Here is a 12653-nt window from a genome sequence, read left to right on the forward strand (position 1 = left end):
AGTGGTCCTTGGTATGAAAATGTTTGAGAAACACTGCGCTAGTGGATTGTCAATTGGGGGCAGCCTCGCTGCGGGGAAATTATACCGATGGCTAGTCCGCCCCTGAAAAATGTCTATGCAGACGTTATTATTAATAACAATTAAAAAAAAATTGTTATACATTTATTTTTCAATTTTTATTTTGTAATCATCTCGCGACCCACACTCGGGGTCTCGCGACCGCCACTTTGGGAACCCCTGCTCTAGGAGGAGATTCAGGTGATAAGGTGGGGGGTGTTACCTTGGTTGTTGATTGGCTGATGGTTACACAAGCTTAAAAAACGTTATGACATCATAAAGTGGCCAACATCTGATCAGCTCATTTTCAGACAGGTTTTTATATAAATGGATCAGGACAAAAAGAGAAAGAATCTTTTTTTCTGAAACTTTCAGAATCTCTTTACACAGAGGGGACACGTGTGTATGTATAAAATACATGACAACGTGGATTTTGCATGATAGGTGACCTTTACATTTACTACTCCATGTAAGGTACATTATATTGATACAAATATTGCCTCTCTTGCAGTCATGCAAAATTGTTGCCTTGACCTAAATCAGTAAAATTAGCAGTGAGTACTCCCATTCACTTGGCAGTGTGTGACATATCGACCCAAACACACTCTTCTCTCTCAGTCGTACTAAGGAATGGCTGAGTTCCTGTAGGCCTTCATGCAACTACGTCCCGTAATGATTAACTAGCGTTCGAGGAAATGTCCATAACTTTGAACTGTGCTGCTGAGCTTTACAGTGCAGTTAATCATTAGACCAACACCCCCACTGCTGAGACATGAGAACAAAACAACACCTTTAACCCAACAGACCTACAAACATCACATAATGAAATGTTTTCTAAAGTTTTGAACAATTTCTCACACAAATGTGTTAAAACACATTAGTTTTATATAACTAATGCATTATAAAATGACTTTTTTTTTTTCGCTTATTGTTGTTAATATACTGGAAATTATAACTAAAAATAGATGACCTGCAGATAAAGAAAAGGAGCCCTGTTCAGCCCTCAACCCCTCACCTGGTCGGCCTCCTGGCTGCTCCTCAGTGTACAGCTCTTCCTCCTCTCTGATGGACCATTGATCTCTGCAGCGTGGCCCCCCCTCCAAACATCCCCTTGAGGGCCCCGGCCACTAGAGAGAGATACGAGTGTTTCCCTTTGTGTGTTTCTGATCATGAAAACATTCAGGTGGTCTAAACATGATGTTATGCAATAGCTGATTTTTCCTAACCATGTCATTTATATGTCGTCATACTTTTTCTATCAAACTATATTTAACGAGTCCTGTTGGTATTATAATTAAACCTCTATGCATTATTAGCTACTGTTTACTATAGGATAATATAGATAAGTTATATTATTATTTACTAAAGTGCTAATGTACTTTCATAAAAAAAATGTAAATAATTGAGAGGCAAAGATCAGACCACAGTCTACTTACCCTGGACATGGACTTTTGGCCCCGTTCTTTTTCTTGTGTCCCTGAGCATACAGTTCTAGATCTGAGAGGAAAATCAAAAGAAACAATTGTGAATCACGTTTTTTAACAATGACAAAATTAAAGATATAGAATATATTAACTGATGCTTGAGGACATAGAAAATGATAAGTCATATGAGAATCATTAGCTCTTGTAAAAAGAGAACCCAATCAAACCTTTACATAGTCAAGTCATACCATACCATACTTGTGGTCAATGCTACATATTTCACATTTACTAAAAAAAGAAATGCCTGTGATTGGTAAGGAAAAATATTTACACTTTCTAATTAAGTCACAGAAGTCCTTTTCAAACGTATTCCTTTTATTTCTGATAGGACATTACTATTAGTAGGCAAAAACTCCTGAAACCGTCTTTTCCCATCAGCGTGGTATCGATTTACTGTTATAGCTTCTGCCAGAGCACATTTCTTTTTAAATGTACATTTCAAATGTGTTTGTTTCTCTATTACACAATTGCGTTAAGGTTAAATGAAAGTGCTTGTTACACACACACACACACACACACACACACACACACACACACACACACACACACACACACACACACACACACACACACACACACACACACACACACACACACACACACACACACACACACACACACACACACACACACACACACACACACACACACACACACACACACACACACACACACACACACACACACACACACACACACACACACACACACACACACACACACACACACACACACACACACACACACACACACACACACACACACACACACACACACACACACACACACACACACACACACAATGATCTAACACTAATAATTGCAGTATGAGGCAGGTCAGGTCTGTGGTTACTGTTGCTGAGCTGAACTCCAGCACGTGATCGGGCAAATATAGCCATGAAACATGAGGATTTGAACCAGCCTTCCCAAATGAGCTCCAAAAATAAACGCTAGTTAGCTTTTCATGTTTACTGTGTAGCCATAGCCCCGATTGCAGCCCTGGTTATTGGGCTGTTCCTTTGTATGTCACTGATTATACATGCTCCTATACATTTCTTTTGTCCTCTTTGCTAATCTCTGCAGCCCGCTTCAACTCTCCGCAAAAAATAAACATTTGTCTGAAAACATCACTGTGGGAAATGACTGAAATATTTAAATAAAGAAATAAAACAAGTTGCTCCCACCTTCCTCCTGACTGGAGGCATCAGAACAGTCTCCTTGGTAGGCCTTACCCAACTGGCAGTTACCTATGAATACAAAGATACATTGGTAAAAATATGAAAATCAAATACATGTAGCATTACAAAAATGACTTTGCTTTAGTTGAACTCAGTAACAGGTTTCCAACAGGAAAAAGTGCCTGGGCACAAACTAAGAACTGTTAAGATACAATGGATGCAAGATGATTTAATAATATTGCAGAAATAAATAAAAAATACAGAAACCCCAAAACCGTTCCGTGCCTTTGTTTCATATATTTGATTGTAATAAGAGGCATAATACTAAAGTAATGTCCTTGTTGGCAATTCTAAAATGTGTTTATATTTATTCAACTGAAAGAAACAAAAATTAAATTGAGGATCATATGAGTTAACATGGTATCCTTGTGAGGAGGTCAGGTTAGTGAGACATCTACAGAAGACTCAGAACTGTTTAAATCTGCTGCAAAAAGCACAATGTTAAGAAGGAGAGCTGTTTTCTTAAGCCCATTTTTCTACTGCCACGACTTAACTTGCTCTCTCTTGGTTTTCCATTGTAAAAACTAGAGGAATATACCAGGTACTTCCTGTGGAAGTTCCAAGCAACGTGTACTGAATATTAAAGCAATTTAAAACAAGGCAAACTACTGACTAAGTTGTTATTTAAAAAATGTCAAATATCAAAATCATGCTTTGGTCAGCTTGGTCTGGAATGCAGTTAAAAGTGCAGTTTCACGCACATCCTTATCAGCTAAGAATCCCGCCTATATTAACTAGGTACTATCGGCAGTGAAAATACTAAATCTCAAAACGTGCCAAGGACCAAAATGGAGTCGTGATCCCGCACTCATCATTGTTCTTCCTTCGTACCGGAGGTTAGTTGTCTCAAAGTGTCAAGCGTTAGCCTATGTATTTATTAACCTCGAATGCCCATGTTTGTACTATTGTTTTTGAAATGTTTTTAGATGTGACTGAGCAGGGTGTACTTTCATTAGAGGTGTGTCCATATTGTTTTCAGAATGTGTGTCAGGATGGATCTCTTGTCTTTTTATCTGCAAACTAAATCTACCTATGACTTTCTAATAAATAACCATGAGAACGGTAACAGAAGGCATTCGTCTCATACTCACATCTGCAGCAGCTCGGTTTTGTAGAGTAACTGGAGTCACAGTTGAAGAAGCTGCACACCTTCCTGGTCTGTCTGAAGACTGGAGGCGCGGACAGGAACTTTTCCCTGAAGGCAGGCACAGGGGAAGAGACACCTATCGTTAGGTTTTTCTCAGGAGACATTTAACATGATGCAGCAAAACATCTACAAGCAGCTGAGCAAAGGTATACTCAAATCCTACACCCACTTATGTAGCATTATCAAAAATGTTTTATGTGTTTCCTTTAAACATGCATCTCCTTGCTACTGAAAGAAATGTCACTATCTGAGACTTAAGGCCCATTTGAGGATAAAATAAAAACATATATTTTTTAAAACATAAGAAGATGACAAATACATATTTTCAGAGTTTGAGTTTTGTCTGGCTTTGCTCAATCCAAAAGACATACCTGAAATGACAAATAAGTGCTTATGAAAATAAAGTTGCGCACATGTAGAAGTGTCTTGTACTGCCAGCATTACGGTATTTAAATGAATAAAGCAAAAAGCTTCCCGTGGAAAAAGAGGGGTGGAGGGCTGGGCTACTGATGAAAGGCTTGAGTTCCTGCTGATAAGTTTCACTTTCCACTGAGCCACTTCACAGAAAATGAAACTGATGGACACAAACGTGTTTGTCCACTAGTTCAGTATGTGTGCGTGTGTGTGCGTGTGTGCGTGTGTGTGTGCGCGTGTGTGCGTGTGAAGTCTCTGGACTTGCACATGGTGTTCTTCAACAAGTGAGCTATTATGAACCTCACTAAAGTAAAGCAATAGAGAAATGCAAATACATTTTTTCAAACTGCATTGCCTTATTCACAATTCAAAAATAAATATGCCTCACATTTCATCAGGTTAGTCATCTGAAAAACACTAACGGCAAATGTATATATTTTCAGAAGTCGCAGCAATTCCCCCCTTATTTGACAAATGGAGTTTATATCTGGGTTTAATGTACCTGAGGTTGTTCTCCACCTCTCTGCTCGCGTTCCGCTCCCCCTGGCTCAGAAGTCTCAGGATGCTTTTCTCAAAAGACTCAGTACTCTGATCCTTAGGGAGCTGCTGGGAGAAAACAATGCAGGATAAACAAGGAGTGTGTGTTGGGCTACAAGTTACAGTGAAGGCAGCATGGAAAGAAAATGACATCATCATATCTGAAATGTATCTAAAGAAAAGACAATTATGACATTAAAAATAATACTAAATCAAACGTGACATCTTAAAAAGTGACATAAATCCTATACAATGTTTGTAAGTGAAAAGTGACATTATTTGATAAAGTTGACATTAAATACAAATTACAACAATGTCATAAAAACAGTAAGTTTAATTTATATTAAATAAACTGTTATCTGTATGATACAAGTTCTGATGAGTTGGGTTACTTTTGTTTAATTTCTTTATTGATAACATTTACATTATGTATTTATAGATATATTAATTTAATATTTATTCTATATATATATATATATATATATATAACTATCTTGGAACTGCTTATGTAACATCATAAGCAGCATAAACCCTGAATATACCCGAAGTATAACTAAGTGTGTTCTGTTGAAAAATAAATGTATTTACTCTTCTCTGTTTGGCATAAAGGTCGTAGGGTACTGAATTTGTGAAAAATGACAAAAATGGATACCTTAAGAAGGAAATTCTCCAGTTCCAGATGGGTTTTGGTCACACTACTAGAAGAAGAGTCTGACCACTTCACCTGGAACACATCAGAGGACACTCTCTATCACAACACTGCAAAGGAAACAGGGCTATGCATGCTAGCACTACACAGTACAGCCGAGTACACACACCGAAGTACAAACAGACAGTGTTACACCATATTGATTTAAGGGATCTATTTTAAGGGTCATGCATAAACGGAAATGTAAGACAACCGACATACAACACCCAAACCAAAATGACTCTAATTTTAAAACACAAACAAAACAAAAAAAGTGCTAAGGGAAAAAATCCAGAGCAGGTCGACTCCCAACCCAAGTCTACACAAACATGTGTCCTAATCTCCCTCTATAATCACATCGATAGAGCAATAGTTACACCCATTCCTAATGTGCTGTTATGCGATGATTGAGATATAAACCTGTACTTTCCCAGAAATATTCTCATTTATTTGGGACTTTCTATTCTGGTTTTCTACAAAAAGCATGTTAATCAATAATGTATCACACAAATGATGCCACTATGACTCAATATATGCAACAACTGTAGGAATGCATTAGTGTCTATCCATTAAAACCAGATTCATTCATAATAAAGATGAGTGAGATGAGGCAGGCTGTATTTATAACAAAGATATGCTAAGGAATACCATTTGCTATTGAAACTGGAATGGTTTTGCCTATGGATTGTGTTAATGTTTATGTATAAGAAATGGTAAGTGTCAGATTGGCCTTGAATTAAGTTGGTAATTAGAATCGGTATTAAAAAAGCTTGACAAGACGATCCCTATAGCACCACGGAACCGTATTATTATCTATAGATTATCTATACAGTTATTATACTACATGATGAAAAGACACATGCTTTATTAAGGCCTCTGGTACATTATGAATACATGTGTATCATTGTGTGTCCGTCCAGCACAAACAGATGGTGTGAGGAGGACGCTCTCTGTTGTGAGTGCTGTTGGCTTGACTGCCGCAGCTCAGTCAGGCCAACAGGATAGACTCTCCATCTGTCATAATGATTTATTTTTCCTTTATTTGAGCAATAAATACTCCCATGAGTTCATGTGAATCTGCATTTGGATGGCATTCATTCTTGAATGAACAGGCTCATTAGCAGCGATGAGCTGCCTCGCTAGAGATTAAGAGTTTGTGATTAGTTTGATGCAAGGGGCAATTGCGAGAGAAATTACTAGAGATTTGCCCAAAATGACCTTACTTTCTGGCACTCGGCACCATAGGATGCCAGAGGAAAAGAGTAGCAGACCACTTTCGGATAGCAAAAACCAGCATAACAAGCATATTCATTGTGAGGTAAATGTGGAAAATGGTGTTGGCCTCAATGAACTGAGAGCACACATGAATGAGTGTCACAGTCTTGATGCAAACGTAAGATTACATGGTTAATACAGTACAACACTAAAACAATTCCACCAGACGTATTAACCTGAAGCAGTGCGGTGTGTGTATGCAGTGTTGTTACTTACCTCAAAGTTGTATTCCTTGTCTATTCTGGTGCGAGTGATGCCCCTGAGCACAATTCCCTCTATATGCACTGCTGCAAAACAGAGAGGAGGAACAAACCATTATCAATCACTGAATCCGGCAAGTTCACTAGGAGAGCACTACGTTGGAGTAATGTAGCTATTAGGCCTTCAAAAATATCGACTTTACAAACACAATAGACCTCTACAGTTATCATTTACTACAGCTCCATCAGTACTTTCTAGGCGCCCCGACAATTTACCTCTTGCGCGATTTAAAAAATACTGAAAAGGTGAAGGGGCTGTATCATTTATATAGCAATTGCTGCTATAGAAGAAATTCATACAAATCATTACAGGGACAAATAAAGAGAAAATACTAAAAAAACGAAATGAATGTAATGTAAAAATTCAGGCTAGCGTAACAGAATTTGCGGCTTCATTGAAGTAACCTCAGCGTTTGGCAGGTATGTGTTCCCATTACATTACTGCTTTATCAAATGATTATTATCACCTTCTCTTTGTGTTGCCCAGCGGCTGGAGCGACGGCTCTGGCAGGGAGGATGGGCTGCAGTACAATCCCCCAAACCCAGCGCTGGGGAAGGCAGGTAATCCGTCTTCTGACTCGTCAGCTCCTGGAGACAGAAATACACTGAGTTAGTATCTGGCTCTTACTGGTTTGTTACCATTTTAACCTTCAGTTACAGCATGACTAGTTATAAATGCATCTCTAAGGCTGCATATTTAGATTGCATAAAAAACAACCACCAAGATGAACCAGTTATTTGTTTTCCAGAGTTATACAATGTTATGTTTAAGTATAATTATGTGACATTTCAATCAAGAAGCTCCTGTTAGGTTAGTTTATTCACGACAAAGATGAAACAACAGGTGATATGTTCGGTTTACAAAGAGTAGTCCTGGTTTACACATGGACTATGATAAAATAGGTCAACATTAAAATATATTATTAAAAAAAAGACAACAGCTGAGTTACACCATTATTGTTTACAGTCAGAAGGCAAGTAATCTAAAATAAAAATGTCTAACTATCCTTTAATTCACTGTTTCCCCTCCCTCGATCTTGTACCACATTGACAGCGCCACAGTGCAGAAACAGTACGGCACACTAAAAATGGCATATGTGATTTTATTAAGGGCAGCTCATCTTCACATGACTCACCATGATGTCAACCTAATGGATTCATCTAGAACAGAGACAGACCTGAAGTATTGTACCAACTACATGCATGTTTAGATGTATGGTCACTGTGATAGGCCAGCATTAAACAAAAGTAGGGGAAAAGTGTTGCATGAGAGCTTTTTTTTCAGTTAATAGCTACATTTAAAATCAACTTTTCAATCGTGTTTTCTGTTAGGAATATGACCAACTGCAATAGATACTGATCACCAATATTTCCCAGTTGGTTAAAGTATCCCTAATGTAAACTGGCATATGAAGAAATGTATCACCGTAAGGTGGAAAGACACTCCTACAAGTTCAAATTAAATTCAGGTTGACTCTAAAGGGTGCTGTTACTTGTGCTGGTTGGAAGCTCTGACACTTGAGTCTGCTGCAGAACAGCTTTGCATTCCTAACATGAATTCAGATTAGGGAAATTAATTTTCCGTGTTGATGTGCACAATGCACATACATTTCACAAATGCCAAAACAACTTTTGTTAGAGAATTTCCTGGGAGTATCCCTGGGCTCTCAGTACATTAATTATGTGACGATATTTGTATATGTGTTTTAAAAGACTTGAGACCAAAACTATTATGTGTCTATCCACTGAGTAATAACCCCGACCTGAGGAGAGGAACAGGTATTTCTGGGAATGAAGTAGGGCTGAACGATTAATCGATTTTAAATCGAAATCGCGATTTTAAATTATGTAATTATAAAATCGCAAATCCTGCGAAAACCTCTTCTTTTTTTTTTCTTGTGTGTCAGTCATCCACACTAATCAGAAGTGCTGTGCTCCACATGTACCAGACATTGTTAACCAATCAGAAGTGGCCCATGATAAAAGGTGATAGACAGATTGATCCAATCACCTGTCAAGTCTTTTTGAAATCCTTTTCCAAATGGCTTCCAATGGAGCTTTCCTAGATGGTTTGGTGAAACAAACCATCTGAGTCCGGTTAGTAATGCTCCATCACATGTTTTACATCTATTACAGGGTGAATCTTAAACTGAAGCTTGACCTTAAAGCAACCCAACGGAAGTTTCATGTAAGTTTAGTTCTTTCACTTGTAGCTCGGGCTGCGAGGGTGCTAGAGATGGTTGATATGACCTTCCTAGCTGGAGATATGGCCGCATTTTACAATAAACTTCTGTTGGGTCGCTTAAAAATATATATCGCAAATCGCAATCGCAATATCTGTCAGAAAAATCGCAATTAGATTATTTCCCCAAATTGTGCAGCCCTAGAATGAAGCAGTTAATTAGTTGGGAACTACGTGGAATAAGAGCCTGGTAGCTTTTGGACCTCCATGGACAATGGTTTAAGACTGATAGAGGAAAGAAGAGATTGGCGAGAGGAGACTAAAATAGGACAAGTGCTTAAGGGAGAAATACCAGAGCTAAACAGTAACAGTTTTCGGGCTGGCATAAGAAACCATTTCAGGAAATTAGCAACCAACTCTTAGCTCAAACATAACTTACATTTCTATTGCTTATTTTAGTCGAATTTTCTGGCTTCTGTAAATGACAATCAATGCTATTAACTAAACCCAGACTCAAGGGGCCTCATCCACAAATACGGTGTACATAATATCATTTTAAGGCCCCAATTAAATCTAGAAGATGGACTGTTGTAGAAAGCAGTAGTTACATATGAGTTAAGAAATGGAGGTCATATTTTCCAATAAATTACTTTTCTTTACCATTTGTTTGGAATGACAACATCCAGTGTCATAGAGCACGTGGTTAAAAAGCCACAAGTGAATCAGTACTTTATCAAACTCCCACTCCAGCAGTTACAGCGTCAGCATTCTAGACTCTAGAGTTGCAAACTGGTGAATGGATAAAATACTTCGAGAACAGAGATTAGCATTTAATGGATGTAGCATTAATGAGGGCAACGCTTGGCTCCAAGTAAGCTTGTTAATGACTTTCTCTGCACAGAGGTTTTACACACAGGACGGTAGCTAAATCACAGAATAAATATGCAATATATAACATGGGGGTCATTGAAATATCCCCCAAACAGTGGAAACCACCTGCCGCAAGCCAGTTGCTGGCAGATTAACCGACCAACATTAGCTTGTTAGCTAACTCTGTTTAGCATGAGTGACCTGTCCTGTCTTGGACGACAGACCATGGTAGGAAAGGGAAGCACTTGGTACACTTGGACAATATGTATCCGAGTGCATTCATCAATTAACACTTTTAGACTGGCATGCTATAGATATCTTTCTTAAGAACACAAATGGTACTTGAGTATTTGTTCACCTAGCTTAGCATTTAACGGTGCTAGTGTTTTTTAAATTACCGTTATCTGGGCGTTTATTCTTAGCTGACTTTGACGTCTCTGCTCCTCCGCTATGGCAAGCTCTATTTTGTCAAGCTGGTCCCGGACAATCTCCCGTTGGTGGAAGTGGAACGCTGGATGGAGAGAGGCCATGGCAAAAAGCAGCGCCAACTGCTCCAGAGGTCCTGCCGCTGGTTCATTAGTGGAGAAGCCGCAGGTCTCCTCTGACCGCCCGTACATATTCCCGTCCTGACACGGTGGATGGAACGAGTGGTGGTTAGGGTCGGAGAATGAAGGGAGGGAGTAGTCATAATTTTTGTAGAACAGGGCCGGATCTACATGGCTCAGTATCCGAAAGAGTATTCCAGCGCATTCCCTGCTGTCAGACCCAAGGAGGGAAATGCAGACTAGGAGTTTGGACCTAACGACTGGATCTATAACGTCTGTTAAAACTCCTAAGTCGCTTGGACTATTAGCACGAAACTCAAAGTCTCTTAAAACATGATAGTCTTTTTTTGCAAGATCCTCTAAGTAAGATCCCAAAAAGCGGAGCTCCAGGGGTTGGCACATATGTAGCAGTCCGCACATGAACTCGATCCGCTTAGCAGGGTTAAGATGTAGGCCAAACCACTCAAAAACAGTCTCCTTGTCCAGCTGGAATGGATACACACTAGGTCTGGGCGAATCATCCAGATGGCCGGACACCGAAGAAGGAGGTACCGCCCTGGGAATATGTTGATGCTCCGATAGATCCAATGAATCGTCCTCGGCAGTTTCGTCGCCTCCTTCCTCGCCCGTTTTCATCGGTAGCTTCATTTTCAGCATTATCAGCGCAGCGAGAGAGGCTTCAAACTGTAAATAACGGACCAATATACATAACGGACGACTTACGACGTTTTGTAATGCAGAAAAGAGAGGTGGACTGTCAGTCTTTCAACAGTGTTTTTACTATTCGCTAATCATCTGACGCGGCGATAGTACTGTAGCTTTTTCCAACGTTACATTCTTCTTCTAATGCTCATTTCCGGTAGTACTGCTATGTACCGTAAGCACGTTGCTGCCACCTCAAGGCTGTTAGCGGACTTGTTCTGAAGGCTGTATGAATACAGTTCTGAATGTTGTGAACATTTTTAGTGAATGCAGATTGGCAAAAATAAACAAAAAACAAATATATGTCTTCATCCAGAAGTAATGAAGGACTTGTCATTTGATATTGACTTGAGTGTAGGGAAATTCAAACAGCACATACATATGTTTGCTTCTTGTATTTGTAAAGTTAATAGTGAAAAGAGTAAAAAAAGACTGGGCGAACATATTGATTTACCGAGCCAACACCGCCCTCTAGAGGAAAAATGGAACCCTTACAAATAAAAGGACAGCAGAATGGGTAAATGTGGCTGCTTGACACTACAGCTTCATGTCCTCTGGGTAGATTTATAGGTGAGTGAAAACGGCTACTGGAGTGCTTGTAGTCTGGATCTGATTGGGCAAAGAACACAATTTCCTGAAGCTCGACAAAAAATACTGAGTCAGATATAAAGAGGAAAAGGCACATGGTGCAGATAAAAACACACTTGAACTGATCCCGTGGAAAGTAAATAAGCTGTTATAAACCAGTATAAGCTGGAAAAAACAAGTTGTCTTTTGCTTATTGATTCTGTCTAACACTGTAACTCCTTTTATTAATTGCTAAAAGAGGCAGCCTTTTTAAACACTCCTCATAAGCAAAGTAATACATGTTTGATCTATTCTTGTCAACTAATATTTGCACCAATCCAGAGCTTTCTTTTATTCATTTCAGCTGAATTCCTGCATGAAAAACATTCCTCCTCGCTTATTACAGCTTTCTCTGCGTGTTGTCCAGCCTGATGTGGTCGGTTTGGTTAGGAAGGGAAGGCACATATTCAGAAAAACAAAATTCTTTGCTAAGTTTTTGCCTTCTTTCTTTTATTTATTTATTTACAAAGCTCAGGGCAGTCCCTGGCAAGAGTAACACTTTAAACTACCACTGAGGCAAAAGGAAGCCCTGATCATAAGGCTCTCTGAGACAAACTTAACTGTGCTGCTCCAACAGGGGGCAACAGCAGTTCAGAGTTCTTTATCCTTTTATGAACACATGTCAGT

The 12653-nt window shown here is 39.1% G+C and overlaps 1 protein-coding gene across 3 annotated transcripts in view; it reads right to left on the reverse strand.

The window, feature by feature from the left end:
• Positions 1 to 11617, reverse strand: part of zcchc2 (zinc finger, CCHC domain containing 2) — a 28936-nt gene extending 17319 nt beyond the window's left edge. Inside the window, exons 1-9 of one of the 3 annotated variants that reach the window (XM_079662076.1) lie at positions 10551 to 11617; positions 7568 to 7688; positions 7057 to 7127; positions 5530 to 5601; positions 4843 to 4946; positions 3871 to 3974; positions 2726 to 2788; positions 1494 to 1554; positions 1073 to 1184 (exon numbers count right to left, since the gene is read on the reverse strand). In XM_079662076.1, coding sequence (XP_079518202.1) covers positions 1073 to 1184; positions 1494 to 1554; positions 2726 to 2788; positions 3871 to 3974; positions 4843 to 4946; positions 5530 to 5601; positions 7057 to 7127; positions 7568 to 7688; positions 10551 to 11354 — 1512 coding nt within the window. In that variant the 5' untranslated portion in view covers positions 11355 to 11617. The remainder of the gene's footprint in view (positions 1 to 1072; positions 1185 to 1493; positions 1555 to 2725; positions 2789 to 3870; positions 3975 to 4842; positions 4947 to 5529; positions 5602 to 7056; positions 7128 to 7567; positions 7689 to 10550) is intronic. The other 2 variants (XM_079662074.1, XM_079662075.1) reach the window with 2 other exon arrangements.
• Positions 11618 to 12653: the final 1036 nt, after the last annotated feature.

This window comes from Notothenia rossii (assembly GCF_949606895.1).
Source record: "Notothenia rossii genome assembly, chromosome: 12".
NCBI lineage: Eukaryota > Metazoa > Chordata > Actinopteri > Perciformes > Nototheniidae > Notothenia > Notothenia rossii.